Source organism: Coloeus monedula, assembly GCF_965178545.1.
Source record: "Coloeus monedula genome assembly, chromosome: 2".
Taxonomy (NCBI): Eukaryota; Metazoa; Chordata; class Aves; order Passeriformes; family Corvidae; genus Coloeus; species Coloeus monedula.
This window is the reverse complement of record NC_138782.1, coordinates 34,355,361-34,371,354: the sequence shown is the minus strand read 5'-3', so window position 1 is coordinate 34,371,354 and position 15,994 is coordinate 34,355,361. Positions and strand designations below refer to the sequence as shown.

The 15,994-nt window shown below is 50.2% G+C and overlaps 1 protein-coding gene across 1 annotated transcript in view; it reads right to left on the bottom strand.

Annotated features, from left to right (window-relative positions):
• Window positions 1-15,229: 15,229 nt before the first annotated feature.
• The window catches only part of MDGA1 (MAM domain containing glycosylphosphatidylinositol anchor 1), a gene marked incomplete at both ends in the record, with an annotated part of 139,779 nt that continues 139,014 nt past the window's right edge, over window positions 15,230-15,994 (bottom strand). Inside the window, one exon of the mRNA XM_082302670.1 lies at window positions 15,230-15,321. Coding sequence (XP_082158796.1) covers window positions 15,230-15,321 — 92 coding nt within the window. The remainder of the gene's footprint in view (window positions 15,322-15,994) is intronic.

Sequence of the window (15,994 nt, the reverse complement as noted above, 5' to 3'; positions counted from 1 at the left end):
CCCATCCCCAGCTTTCAGACCCTGCATGAGACTCCCTGCTCCCTGCTCGTGTCCTTCTCTGTGCCCAGGTCCTTGGGCTGATGCTCATCCAACCTCTGAGGGACCACTTGCCGCCTTCTGCACCTTCTCCTCCATGGAAACATGTGTGGGGAGACTTTTATGCATGTGGGGGGAGTTGGTGTTTTGCCAATGTGCTACAAAGGAGGAACGTGTACATCAACATGGAGAAGCACCACCTTTCCCTCCTGCTGCAGGAGGCTGATGGTGGCTTACACAAAATGGTAACGGAAGTGCCCTATGAAAAGGGAAGGGAAAAGACTGCCCAAATGCCTCCTACAGGAAAGGTGTTTCCTCCCGGGGAGAGGAGAAAGGGATGAAGTTGTTCTGAAAAGATGCTCTGGACTGCACCAGAATACGCCATGCAATGAGTTTGAATGGTGGCTGGTTATGAGCCCCAGCGGGGAGGGGAGCAGGATTCAGGCTCAGTTATTAAGACCATAAATCATGGAGACAGTCATGGGAAAGGCTGATGAGAATGGTATGTGCAGCCAGGAATGCCAGGAGGGAGAGGTGGTGGGCATCAGAGGCACAGAGCTTCTCCACATTTTGTTATTTTAAGAATTTTTCTTTTTTATGGCAGTCCTGTCAGTTTTCTCAGAAGAAGGGACCAAATGATTTTAAGCTCCCATTTCCTGAAGACCCAGGCATGAATTCTGGGTTGCTCCTGATAAGAGCAAGGGATGGGGAGTGGGGGCTGAAACAACATTGCCAAGGCTGCAGGGTGAAAGTGAAAGGCAAGGACAGGGCTGGAGTGAGGCACCAAAACACCAGGAGCCACCCATGCTTGGGGCAGGGGACGGCCAGGATTTGGAATGGCAATATTTTCACTGTCAAAAGCAGAAGGCAGGTTTTGGTGAGGTGGGGAGGTCAATCAACAGTACTGCCTGCAGTGGAAGGTAGAGCTGTTTGAGGTAGCTGGGAGGCTCTGCAGAGCCAGGTTTGCTGCAGCCCCTTCCCTTGGGCAGCCCATGTGGCACCGATGGCTTCTCTGCTGCCCAAGCCCTGCCGCTTGCAGTCAGCTCTGATATCTCTGTGCTATGCTGTAGGTGTGATGCCTAACTACCTGGAGGGTACAGCAGGCAGATCCTTGCCCACTTGCCTCCCATATCCCCTTAGGAGCCTTCAGCTCTCTCTGGTTTAATGCTGAGGTCTCTCAGAAATATCTGGGTCAAGGAGAGGCGGTCCCCCAGAGCTGCGCAGCCAGTGTGCCTGGTGACTGCACCTTGCTGCTGGGCTGAAGGCAACTGCCTGGCTCTGGCTTAGCTCTGACTTTGGTTTTGGCTTTCATTCAGAGCATCAGGCACAGCTGGAGATGCACAGGGGCATATAGTGAGATTTAGGCACTACTCATGTACTGACAGCAGGGCTCTGGCTTGCTGCAAAGCCCATTCAGGACACTGGGTTAGAAGAGGCTGAATCTTGTGAGTGTAAACCTATTGGATAAAGGACAGCCCAGTGATCTTCCTCCTCAGGGTAGCTCTTTTCAGAGGCAGATGAAGTTGAAATCATCCAGGGCAGCCCATGAGAACATAAAAACTGTCCCAGTGGTTTGAACAGGTGAGGTGACAACCAGGCTGAAACAGGGCAGGAGCCTGTCCAGAGGCTGCAGCTCAGTGTTCAGGCATGGGATGGGATCCCCTTCCTTCTTCATGGTGTGGAGAATTTTCTGATGCTAGCACAGGCAGGAGGTGATACCTTGATCTGCTTTGTGGTCTGCTGACAGGCTTGACTTGCAGCCCTGCACCTTGCAGGAGCAGCCCTAGCCCTTCTTCCTTGTCTGCTCTCAAGAAAAGCCTTCAAAAGCATGTCAGTCTGGCTTTTGCATGGAGCGATCTGTGATGCATCTGCCTTCCCTTATGCCCAGAGGCTCACATGGGATGTGGAAAACCCCTGCAGGGATGGATGGGTCATCTGTGAGCTCCAGCTGTCAAAACCTTCAGCCTGCCCTGGCATCCCCCATCAGACCCACCAGCTGCAAGGTACCAGGCTCTGGGCTAGCCTGTCTTCTCAAGGCAACGTGAAATAATTAATTCATTAATCCCCATTCCTTCTCCAAGGCAGGGAGGAGTCCTGGCTCGGTGCCAAACCAGAGGTGCAGGAGCAGGCAGTGGTTTTGCCTTATGTTACATGAGTGGAGAGAGTTGGAGGGCTACAGCATCCTGAGCCCTTGGTGCAGCAGGTGACAGGGCAGTGAGCCCAGGGGACCAGACTGCACCATCTGCCTCCTTCCATTACGAGTCCCCAGTGCAGCAAAGAGGATCAAGATGCAGCCAAGAGAGGCTGAAGGGAGTCAAGGTGGCTGTCCTCACACAAGGTGGGACAGTGTTGCTGGTAGGCCATAGAGGGAGGAGGGTTTCCCAGAGATCAGAGATCCAATGGGAGCAAAAATCCAGGAGCACATCTGTAGCCGGCATCAGCACAGGGCTATTGCTGACAGAAAAGGACTGGGGGAGGGAGTCAGGTTCAGTCAGAGCCCCCATGGGGATCAATGTGTGGCATGTACATGGGACCACATGATGGAAGAGTGTGACAGTGTGGAGAAACGCAGCTGGAGGGAGGTGCCCCCCCCATTGCCAGATATCCAAGCATAAGCTAATCCAACCCCTTGCCATGCTCACTGAGCTGATGGACAAGGCTTTCCCAGCCAGACTCAGGACCCAGCTCTGCTCTGGGGCTCACATGGGCTGGCAGGATGCTATTGTGGTGGGCTCTAGCTGCAGCCTGTATCTCTAAATCTTCTCTGCTTTTTAGGTCACTTTGTTCTGCTTATAAATCCTGGTCTTGTCTTGCAAGCCATAAATCTTCCTCTCCAGTCAGCACCATTTATTTTTTTCTCTGGTCTTGTTACAATAACAGGGTCAGAATATTTAAAATCCAGATTGTTGCATTTTCTGTGGTTTTGGCTCATAATAAGTATTCTCTGCTGTTCTGGGAAAATGCCACAGACCTGTGGCCAGACAGCCTGGCTTAGGAATTTGTAGGAAGAGAGGAATAGGGAAAAGGAGTTCCAAAGGATATGCTGAAATGATCTGCCACTCACACAGCCCTTGCATGTATGTACAATTCCATGCATGTGTGTGGCACACCCTATGCACCTGTGTGCCCAGAGCCTTACCTTCCCTGCTTTCACACTCTTACCACCTTGCTGGCACCCAGCACCTCTCTTCACTGAGGCACAGCCTTGCACAGATGAGAGCTGCATCTTGTCCCTCCACCTCTAAGCCTCATATCCAATCCCAGGCATCTGGCAGGGAACATAAGTGGTTCCCATCCTCCCCCTTGCCAAGCAGGGCTGTTCACCCAAACTTGGTCTCCGCCATCCCAGCTTCATGCTCTGAGCCTTTACACCCTCCCCAGTGTCAGGAGCTGCTTCTCAGCAACCTCCACACCCAGCTGTGCTCCTCACCTCTACCTGCAATATGCTGGTGGGTCCCCACCTGGCAGAAGAAGCACCTCTCCTCTGTTGCCTGCCTGGGGAGGGGGAGAGGCTCTGTGCATGTGTTGGCACAGCGGTGAATAGCCTCTGCCAAACACCAGGACAGCCCTGGGATCAGGACCCTTCCAAAAAGATGTGTGTGTGATGGTGCAAGGCCAGTGCTCCACACTCAAGCAGCCTGGAGCCCGCAGATGAGCAGTGAAGCATCCCCATGTGTCTGCATTACAGCTCTCTTCTTAATGACTGTACAACTCGTGTTTCTGCAGGTTTCATGTGAAGGGCTCTACTCACTTGAGCATGCAGTCAATACTCCTTTCGATCTTCATCACTCACTGTCTGGCTCCTGGCTTTATTTATTGCACAGCATCAAATCACCAAGCCAAAGACAAAAACAGCCCACTCCCTTGTGGCCCTTTTGCTGGGCATTCCCAGTGCATGCAGTGATGTGGCTTTAACAAAATTAGCATTGCTTCTACCTTTGGAGGTGATATTGCTGTCTGCAGTGCACGCAGGAGGGACTGAGCTGTAGCAGCTGTACAATCAATAGTGCAGAGCACCTTGCAGGAACAGCCTGAACCTCAGCCTGATTTCTAATCTGCCAGCACATCCTCTTCTCCCTTAGGGAAGAATTGCAACATAAAGCTCGGGAATGTATTAGTGTGTAGGGAGTGAGAGTGACCACAGATGGGGTGTCAGGCAAAGACAAAAACTAAACAGCAAACTCTGGGTTATCAGAGGTAATCCCCAAGGGTGGTGCCCTGTTTGGGAGAGCCAGAGCCCAGGCTTTTACAGTATGTGTCATTTTATAGCTGACAACACACTGAAAATTTTGAGTGCTTCTGCAAAGCAGATCTAATGTGGGGACATCTAGGACAGCAAGAATTAACAATTAATGACAAAAATGCAAAGTTCCAGGACAAAAGGTAAGTGGCTGGAGTAGACTCTAGCTCTCTGGGTGATATTAAACAATCTTACATTTTCTTTCTTTGGCTGTCCCCCTCTACCTCATTTCCCTCCCAGCCTGTGCCTGTTCCTTCAAAATACAGCCTGCTTTCCTGCCCAGTCCCTGCCCAGCGTCAGAGCGGTTCTGGCCTGGGTGCAAAGGGAGAGGGACCCTGAGGAGGAGTCATGGCAGAGTGGGACAGTGTCTCAACATGTGCATGACAAGAGTGAGCTGAACTTGGGCAGGAATGACAGAGATGAGCAGTATGTGCATGCATATACATGCATATATATAATATATATGTATGTTACATATATATATATACACACACACACATATGTATTTGTTTAATAGTACTTTCCAGTGCTTTGACCTGAATCGCCACAGTAATTCCAGTACCCAGCTCCCTTCAGGCTCCCATCTGGAACACTTATTTTTCATTATGAGGGAAAAAGGAAGCATTTACTAGGCATGATTACTTTCATGGGATCATAGAACCAGATATCCTCTTTGCCAGTGGGTTTCACAACTGCTTGCTGTGTGGGAAGCATAGGAGGCAGAAATGCTGGGTTAGCTTGGAAGACCCTTCTGCATTGCTTTGAGCCCTATCCCAGACTTTCTCCAGGCAGCTCAAGATGCCACGGAATCATCACCATTAGCACCAGCTGTAGTTTACGTGATCCACTGCCCTACAGTCAGGGTAGGCACCTGGGTGCTGTCTTTGTTTTAGAATCTGGTGAGGTTCAGCCAACAGCAGCTTATGGCCTGTAGAACAAAACTATGTTTGGCTTTCACATCCAGTTCTCTTCAGTGTTGCTCTTAAGGGCTCGGATGACGCAATGTTAACTTCGGGTCCAAGCTGAGTAGCCCAGCAGATAGCATGGCAGAGAAGATACATTCACCCAAGAACATCTTAGGCATCATGTGGGTCGTGGTTGACATTGCCCATTCTCTGATGGGTCCATGGAGTAGCTGGACCCATGCTGGAGTCCCTGGGGTGGAGGGGAGTACTAGGACAAGGGGCCCTGGCACCACACTGACAGCCCATGTCTGTTGGCTTGTTTCACACCTACTAGTATTGGAGCTGCTGCCTTGGCTCACCTTCTTGTGGGAGAAGTGAAGAGCAAAGGGAAGAAAAAAAGGAAAAAAAAAAAAAGAATAAGCTTTGAGTAGTGTCTAAGCTTTGAGTAGTGTCATCGTGAGCCAGCAGCCTCAACAGCTGCAGGTCTGGGATGGGAAGGAAGGTTTAGAAAAGGCAGGAGGAGTGCTGGGTAAGGGAACATCAGGGGAGGGCTCTGTACCACTCCCTTCACAAGGGTTCCCCAGCACTGACTGTCCCAAACCTGCCTGTGCCCAGCCCCTGTGCTGGGGTTTGAGCAGAACTGAGAAACCTTCCCCAGGGACTTAACAGATGTTTTGGGAAGACTCAGCGTCAAACACTGGCACATGCCTCAGTGCTGGGCAGCAATACGAGCTCCTCGCTGCTCCAGCCACTGTGAGCACCATTTGCAGGCTGCACCTTGTCACCCCGACCCCACACAAAGGGACACGCAGGCTCACCCACTCGAGTACTGCAGCTTTATTTGAATGAAACAATCCACGTTGAGAGTCTATAGGTTACACGGCGGGTGCATCGGGGCGGGGGGGAGGTGGTGGATGAGGCAATGCTTGTGAAACATCTCACCCTGTTTAAAAGGTTCAGTTCAGTCCCTTTGTGCTTTGTGCTTTTAACGTTGTGGACGGCTTGGTATCATGGTGGCAAGAGGGTCCCAGCTCCACTCAGGGGTGGTGATGGCACTCTATGAGATGTGGAGTGGGGATGGGACAAGACATGGCGGCAATGAGGGAGGCTGGTGGAGAATGAGGCTCTGTCCCAGGATCCCCACCTAGGATACTGATAGCAAATACCCCAAGAGACACCAGAGGACACCCCTCCCTCCTCCACAGTATCCCCAAACACACTGACTTTGTCTGTTGCTCCATTTGGGGGGCCGTTTCTAAACACTTCTGTCAGGTCAATGAACACTTTCTACTGGCCTTGGTGACCTGGAAGTGTGTGGCGACGCAGTCCCACTGGAACTGGATCCCACTGAAGTGGCTCACTGTTGGGCCTGAGCTGGTTCTCCCTGCACCTCGGAAGCTGAGGACAGGATTTTGGTGTGATCCCCTTCTATGGGATCCAGGGATGAAGTCCGCTGCTGTCTCTCCAGGCTGGAAATGAAACACTTGGTGAGGGTAAGTAAAGAGCAGGGGTATGGAGTGAGGAAGAGTGTGGAAATCACTGTCTGATGCTCACTTCTGGCCAAAGGCAGATGTCAGAGTTGTTTTCCCATGAGACAATTGTATCTTGGATGACGGCCCCTTTCATCTGCTATGCATATTGTGATACAGGCAGGATGGCTCTGACTGGGAAAAAGGACCCAAGTAAAACCATGCTGGCACCCAATTTTCCATTCCACCTAGAGGTTAGAGATTGTCTCCATGCTGTCAGGCAAGGGCTGTGACCAAAACCACAAAGAAGAGCCACATATCTGTAGCATTCACAGCTTTTAGGGAATGTCTTGAGATGAATGCATGCTGTGGAGCCCCCTGGGATGAGATGGTACATCTGGAAGACCCCAAAAGCTGGAAAACAGGCCAAACTCATCTATTTGAAAGCACTGACACTAGGCCACTTTACCCAGCTTTAACACCAACAATTACATTAATGCACTGAGAAGCTGGGGATGGGCAGCAGAGAAGAACAAACAAGGTTTGATGAGACGAAAAGGTCACCTCCAGCAAACTCTGAGAGTCTTCTTGTCTCAGGATGCTACGTGCACAGGAAAGCTTCTTTGTGCCAGGTCTGTAAATACCTTCCCTCATCAGCACCTGAATTTTCCCAGAGAAATGTCTAGTGCTCACCAGTCCCTTGCCCAGTCTCTGTGTGGTACATGCTGCCACCCATACAAAAGACCCAAATACTATCCCAGTCAATGCTTGTGGCATTTTATAGACAGAATGGTATCTATATTCTCCTCTCAGCCCTATCTAGGTGCTGCCTGAGCTGACCATGCTGCTACAGCCTGGCTGTCGCTCTGTTTACTGACACCCACAGCCTGTTCTTGAGAACAAGGCCCAGTGAGACAAGATATACCAAATGCCCCACCTTTGAAGGTGGTTGGAGCATGGACTGGGGAGAAGGGAAAGGTGGGGACTCCACCTCGAAAAGGGGGTTTTGAGTCCTGTCTCCTTCCTGTTGCATTTCTGGCAGCTGCAACACACCCACGCCACAGCTTTTAGCTTTGATCCCTCTACAAGCTGCTAAGATAAACACCAGTGCAAGACCTACAGTGCAAGCAACACCTGGAAACAGCTTCAGCTCAGCACCACATTACATATCAGGGTCACCAAAAGAAAACCAGTTGGTGCCTGCCTGCAGAGGCCACAGTGTAGATGAGGAAGTGGGGTTGCACTTGCTCTTAGCTAGTTTGGGCTCAGCCTTGAGCTGCTGTAACACTGAGAGCAAAGGAGTTGCAGCTCACTCAGAGTGGCAGAGCAGGACTGCTGACACCTGGCATGTTCCAGCTCCTACCCAGGGCCTGCCTTTGCCGATGAACCGAGGCTTGCCATGGTTATGCAACTTCTGAAGATCTCCGAGGATCTCTCCATTGTAACAGCTGGGCTTTACACAACTGAAACTGCCTCAGTGGCAGGACCAGAGCCCATCTCCCCCAGCTAAAGCAGACTCCCACTGGCCAACAGCAGCAGCAGCAGCAGTGGGGCTTTTATCTTCCTACAGACTTGGCTGGCAGACAGGACAGGTGCACATGGGTGGGAGAGCAGATGGATACCCTTCACTTGGCTCAAAGCTTCAGGCAAGGGCCCAGCCATTACAGCATAAAGCACATCCATCACTACGAGCTGTGGGTGCTGGCACTGCCTGGGGACTGGCACTGTATGAGAGCTGTACAGCTGGCCCTGTCTTATACTGACACTATACTTTAGGCCATCCTGAGGGTAAAAAAGTCTCACTCTAAGTCAAACTTTCACAGCCCAATTTCCTTTTAGAACAACAGCTAATGGAAGCACAAAATTTTGTCTCATTCTACAGGAGCAAATGGTTTATAGGCCACAGCAAATACAAGCAAAACATGGATTTACCACAGACCTGAACAGCTCTCTACAAAAACCTCTGATCACCCAGCTCTACCTTTACAACAGCAGAGCATCTTTTCCTCTCCCTTTCCCTTGTTCTCTGCTCCATGCTGGAAAACCCTCACCATGAATGGCAGCAGAGAGAAGGGCAGTGCTCGTAAGCTGGGACCAGCCCTTTGCAGCTTTCCTGAGGGATCACCCATATTAGGACAGTGGCTTGCTCAGCTTCTTCATGCACAGGTGTGCTGGGGATCTGGAGCTGGACTAGTGTATTTTACTGGGAAATCTGGTCTCAGGACTTTTCTTTAGTCTCCTTGCCCAACATCTGAGCAGCTGCAGTTAGAGCCTTCTGCCTGTCATCAGTGAAACAAAGGACAATGCACTGTGGAGCTCATTTTTCCTCTCTCCTTTTCCAGAGAACACAACCAAGTTCTGTTCCATCCTTTCAGCCACTCATGGGGCTGTTGTGAACCCTCCTTTGCCTCTGATGAAGCCAGGACATGACCCACATGAGGTTCCTGATGGAGAAAACACATGCCCTGAAGTGCTCCTGCTCCATCACCACCATCCAGGCAGCCCCACCAGCCCCTCAGGCTTTGCCAAGGCTGCAGGGAGCAAGATGGAGAAGGTGCCAGAGCAGATCTAGGTGATCTGTACCGAGCCCCCATCCCCTGCAGCCACACAGTGGAGGAACACAGCAAGCCCTGCTGACTTGCTGTCTGTCTCTGGAGCTCTCTCTTCTTTTGAGAAAGGATGCTTGATGGCAAAGCCACTGTGCATGCACCTGAATCACAGGGTCTGGATGTCAGGCATGCATCTCAGACAAGATGGAGTGGGATGGCACTGCTTTTCCATGGCCAAGAGGTTGTCCTGCAACAGACTACAGTTCCCTGCAAGCTGCATCCTCTCCCTCTCTAGAATGGCATATTGGTCGAAAGTGGCCCTGGGCTTGTCCCACAGTGCTCCTTGGGATGTTTAAAGCCTCCAGGGCACAAGTGGTCTGATATGACCATACCAGACTGTAAGTATCCATCAGAAGACCCCAAAATCCCCTGTGGTGTGCTAGGTGGTGGCAGATAGTCAGCCAAACTGACATATGTCTTACTCCCAAGGGAAGTACTGAAAACACACATATATCACAGCTATCATTTGGGATGCTGGGTGTACCAAGGCTGTTCAGCTCCCTGCTGGAAACCAACAGCTGCCAGTTATTACCATGGAGTGTAAGTTTGGTCCCGTTAAAATGCAATATCCAGAGCTCTCCAGCATTTTTCTTCTGCAAAGGCCTTTTGTTTCAGGATGAGCAGTTATCAGTTGGGCCAAAGCAAATAGAAATTATGGCAACAGCCTGCACAGGGTCCTGCTGCTGCACACTTGTGACAGGGATGCACACGCATTGAGGGCAGCCTGGAAAAGACAAGATATCAGGGCAGTTTAAAGGACCAAAAGTGGTCTCTGCCAAAGCCAGGAGTGCAAGAAGGCCTATCCTTTGCACAGGAAATACTCACAATGCAACTGCTTGTCCTCACTGAAAAGCAGGGCCCTTCTTCCTGGGTGCAAGAGCTGGGCACCAGTAGGTGCTGTGGCACTGTGTCCCACCGCACCCAGCTCGAGGCACAGAGCCCATGGTGATATGTCCTTCCATGCCATTGCTAGGCCACCCAAAGGCACCCAGGAGGCAAAGGGGTGCTGCAGCATTTCCAGAAAAAATGGATTTCTGCATGGTGCTGACAGACAAACATGACTTAGACAGCAACATCCTGAAGCAGCATCTCCCTGAGCTCTCTGCCTCGGCCTCTCTGAGAGCTGATGGGGAGTAGAGCTTGCTCCTGCCAGTGCCTTGCACAGGGACCACTTCACACTGGAGACACAGCTCAGGGCAGCGATGGAGGGATGCTTCTCCCACCTGCACCACTGACTGGCCCCTCCCAGGCTGAGAAGCACCCGGCACCAACCCAAAGCTGGGCACTTCTTGGCACAGAGTGATAGGGACAGGCTGAGGAGGAGGAATCCAGACTCTGTTCTCCTTTGAGTAGCAAAGTGGGGGTTTTTTTGTAATTCTGGAGTAGTGCACCCACAGGATTTTTTATACAAAGAAAGTAAATTTCAATACTTTGAATAGCAATAGGGAATAAAATACAATGTGTATCATATTTAGTACACTCATTCACACATCTCTAAATTATTTTTGCAAAAGAATTACCAGCCTAAATATCTGAAGCCCCTGCTACTTTTCCCCTGATTGCTACCATATCTCTTTCCAGAACAAAAGTTGTTCCCAGAAGAAGGGCTCCCTATCACTGTTGCTACAGCTGTTCTCCAGGCAGCATGCCGTGCAGCTCTGCTGGAGTAGCTCTGCATGCCTGCCAATCACAGAATCACTGAATATGCTGAGTTGAAAGGGACCCACGAGGAGTTCCCAAACCATTTGTGCACCATGCAAAGTTTTTCATATACATGAAAAATTTCTTCACTCCCATACAGCTGGGAAGAGTTGCACTCAGGTGTTCCTAATTACTTAACTCCAGATCCAGTGGAACGTATTAGGTCAGTTGCTTTCCAGTGGCTGATCTTTGTGGAAGAAAAATAGTCTATTATTATTACCAGCCAGGAAATGCATTTCAGGGCAACAGTAGGAATTGATGTTCATATTGTTAAAAGCCATGGATTAACGTTCTGTGGATGACCTGTTATTTGGACTTGCACTGAACTGTAGAAAATTATAATTAAAAAGTATATTTTTCAGAATACAATGAACAACTACAAAAAGAGGTTTCAAACGTAAGTTCCTTTGTAAGCCCCACTTGTAACTACACAGTAGCATTCACTACTTCTAATATCTACAACTTATACCCAGGAGCCTGCACACTCACATATTTCCTGTTTTATACCCTGAAAAAAATGAAATCGAGTACATATCAGCTAACACCCACACAGCATTCTTCCTAATGTATTTCTACAACTACCAAGCAGAGGTCTCCTTGTAAATAAAAGCAGTCTCTTAAATTTATATTGCATTTTTCTTCTGCAGGGACTTACATACTATATACAGGAATAATATCCACCATTGCTGAAATGCAGCCACTTCTGGAGTGGAATAAAGCAGCTACTTGGTAGGCACAGAGCAACATAAAACATCAGGAAGAGAAACATAACATTGGGACTGCAACATGTATTTAAGATGACAAACAGTAATTAAGTTTAAGGACTGTAATTTAGCCAGAACACTGTGAAAAATGCAAAGGGATCTTTAATTGGAAGGCGTAAGGACCATGGCTTTGTATCTCACCTGGGATGCATTACTACCACAAGGAGACTTGCCCCTCAAGCATGGGGTAGTAAGCCACAAATACCACTATCCTCAAAGAGGAGAAACCCTGCCTCCCCTCCACCCCATCACTGCACAGCTTCCATCCTTGCTGCTGAAGTGCCTCCTTCCTCTGATACCCTCTTTCAGCACATCTGCACATCAGGGAAATGAGGTCTTTCCTTTTGTCCTCGGTACTTCTGACAAGCAGAGGCACTTGGGTTAATGACTTTCCCCCAAACTCACCAGCAGCTGCTTTCTAGCTGGAAATAAAAGAGCAGAGGTCTAAGTGGGGAGAGGCTTCCTGAGACTTTTACCTGACAGCAGAAGGCTTCACCTCTGTCTGGGGCAACCTCCTTGCTCTGCCCTGGACCTTCAGCCACCAAAAGGCTTCTTGCCCCCTGTGCCATGGATTGGTGTGGTGAGGTTCTTGCATCCTTCCTCGCAGGAGTTAGCAACAGGGCATGGACTCCCTCCCTGCAGGCGTTCCTTTCTAGAAGTGTGGCGCTCCTTTGCTGGCACTCACCTCACAGGTCCATCATCCTGAACCTTCAGGCTGCACCTCCCCAGCCCCACAGCACCTCTGATGCCCACTAAACTCCAGCAAAACCCAGGTGCTTGTGCAACGTGGGCTAAGCAGTCAGTAGAAGAAACCCACAAGGGATCTTGGCCTCAGCCTCAGAGCTTAGAAGGTGAGATGGTTGCCCTGGGCTATCTCTCACCGATGGAGAAGCATTCCTGTCTCCACCTTCTGCCCAGAAGAAGCCTCCTGGAACCAGCAATGGAACAAAAATGTTTTGCTGCTGCTAGATCAGGAACCATTGTGAAGCTCCCAAGGGCCCCTGGAAAGCACTGTGCCTCTCCTGGGAGTGAAAGTGGACTCTCACCAGGAGCAGGGTGGTGTCTTCTGACCGCCAACAAGCACAGAGGAAAGGAAGAGCACAGGGCTGGAAGAGCTCAGCCTAAAGAAGGGCAGCACTGGCTGCCCATGAAAATGGCAACAGACAGCAAGACACAGAATTGTGCTTGGCAGCCACTGCAACCATGACACTGTCTGGCCCTGGGTAACAGTTGTGGGTTTCCTGGTCAAACGTGCACTGTGATTGAGGTCTGGGCTCTGGAGGGAGGGGTGGAGACAGAAAAGACACAGTCCCAATTCTTCGAAATGGAGAAAAGCAAAACAAGCAGGGGAGACCTTTATCATCCCCTCCCACTCTCTTTCAAGGCCTCCTGTGAAGAAGGCCCCCTTGTCCCTTAGAGCTGATGTCCTTTCTCTCTCTGATGGTGGCCGGATCTCCTGGGAGTTAAGAGCTTTCCCCCTCCATCAGTGAAGGCAATGAGGCACCAGCTGTGGCTGGAAGCTGAGCAATGCAGGAGGCAGATAATACATTCAGGTGACTTCAGACAAGCATGGCTGTCTTGGAGAAGCTGATATATTCATCAGAAATGGGTAAGGAGCCATGGGTACTGGATCGTCAGTGAGACAGCTATCTTATCTGTGGTGCTCCAGATAGGGATTTTGGATGGGGTGCCCCTTAGGAGGAAGAGTCCTACTTAACTGTTAGAGTGGGATAGTAAACCCCGATTCACAGCCTTATGGGGCTAACTCTGCCCTGTGCAGGGAGGTAATTCATGCCCAGAGCTGCTTCCAGATGCAACAAGACTATCACAGCTCCTGTCTGGCTGGTGGAGGGCAAATCCTTCTCCTGGGGGTTCCCCTGGAACAGTGTGTGCCTCCACTTTGAAGAGGTTAGCCAGACCTGCTACAGGTCTGCAGCAGAGAGAAACACCAGCTTTACCCACTCATGATGCCAGCAGGAAAAAGGTGAATTTCCTCCATCCCTGCTCCCTTGTTCCTCAGTGGCAAACAGGGCTACAGTTCAGCATAACCCTCTCTTTTGGGCCAGTTTCCTGCCTCCATCCTTCTTGGAGCAGTTTCCTGCCTGTTTCACCTTTCAGCTCCTCTGCCCACTGCCTTGCCAGCTGAGTGCCTGTGTGGCTGCATGTACTGACAAAATTCAGCCACCCTGAGCAGCAATGCTGTAGCCACCCGTTGCCCACGCTGCAGCAAATTCACTGTGCATGCAGAAAGGCCTCAGGAGGTGAGAGGGCAGCACTGGAACTGCCTGAACTGCCAGCCCGGGGGCCGGGTCATGGGCACAGGACTTGCTGTCTGGCTGAAGAATGTTTAAATGCCTGACTCTTCCCATAATCCAGAAAACTTGTGGTGGAGGAAGTTAAGCAATGGAATAAAAACCAAAATAAATAGGTAACGAAATATAGGCAGAGAAGCAATCCTGGGTATAGGGCTGAGGCGGTCACCATTCCAAAATTCACAGGGGGAAGCCAATGTGCAACTGCTCCACCCTTCCAGTCCCATCCCGTCACACCCCATCCCGCAGCCCCACAGAGACCAGACTTTTCTGTCTGCAGCTCAGACCTGCTCCCTACCCAGCAAGAGTGTTGAGGGACAGAAAGAGGCTCTTAGAGGCCAGTGCTGCAGCTGGATCCAGCCTGGACTTCTCCACCACTCAGCGTGGTCCATGTCATTGGTCCCCTCCTTACTCCATCTTCTTCAGGCCGGGGGGTGAGAAGCACAGAGTGGTGGGGAAAGGCCGAAGCAAACCACACTGGGGGCAATTAAACACGTGAGAGCCTGGAAGATGTGGATGGATGGAGACACTGAAGCACATGCGGTGCGAGGCAGGGCGCTCTGGCCGCCAGCACGCGGGGCGGCTGCTGCCCCACGGACCAGGCCGGTGCTACTGCAGGGAGCTGCAGCCGGGGCGGGGCAGCCCCAGCCAGCGGGAAAGCATGAGGAGACAAGGGGAGTACTGCAGGATATCATCCACTAAGCTGTGGGCTCTGCAGTAAAGAAGGTAACTGTTCTGGTAGAAATTTGTGCTTTAATATATTTTCGTTTGTTTGTTTAAAACAAGTTCCCACTTCCCTGAGGAAGCCCTGTCTGACATTCCCAAGGAAACATGGGGTGTTTTTTTCCTTCCTTCATTTGCTCTTCACATTTCTTCATTCCTATTTTTTGTGTTTCGTTCCTTCTTTTCTCCGGGTGTGTTTCTTTCCTTCCTCTCTCTTTCTCACTCTCTCTCTCGTGCACGTGCTTTTTAAAAAAAGTTTTGTCTTTATTTTTAAATTATAGACATTATGACTTTCTCAAGGAGTGCTCCAGTTCTGAACCAGATCCCTTTGCGTGGTCATGCCTGTCAGTCTTTGGTAACATATGGACACTTTGGTGTGCCAGTGAGGAGGGGAGGAAGAGGAGCAGAGGTGGCTGAGTAGGAAAGGAGCAGGAATGTCTTGGTCCGAAGACAGGAGCGCTCACTTGCCATCATCTGAGCAGCACGTAAAGGAAGAAAGTCAATGGGCCACAAAGACAAGGGCTGTGCAGGGCTGGGACACCACTTCCTGGAAGAGCAACAGCTGCCAGCCAAGAAGGGAGAAAGAGAATTAGTGATGGGACAGATACAGATCTCATCAAACAAGTCTTCTCCCACCCTGAACCACAGAGAGTTCCCTGATCTTTTGGAAGACACTTTGAGCCTTTCCTGGACGTTCTCAAGGTTCCCCAAAACTAACTCTGGAGAAAAGGTTGAATCTTAGACACTTTTGAAATCTAATTCTCCTTTCTTCCCCAGAACTTTCAACCTGAGTCAAATAAAATACTCTCATTTTGTTATGGTTACATCCTAGGCTAAAAGAGATCTTCAACCATACCTAAAATTTAGAAAATTTTACAGTGTTCTGACCTTTGTTTCCCCCTTCACCTCCGGAGTTAAGAAAATTGCCAGAAGTGACTCTTACTCTGAAAGTTTTTTTGCTTCAAAAATAAATAAACCAAACTGAACCTTAAAGTTCCTGCTCTCAAGTTCCTGTCTGGCTCTGGTTTGTATACTCCAAACATCTGCTCTCCAGCCCACCTGAGGCATGTTATCGAGGGCACAGGCAGGACTAGGGCACATGGCACACCGGTGATTCCCACCCAATGGCTACGTACTGCTTACACACACCTTGCTGTGGCTTCAACCCTTGGTGCACCTTAGTGAGAGTGGAGCTCTCTCTCTTACTGCAGTGCTGGCATCAGTTTATGGGGATG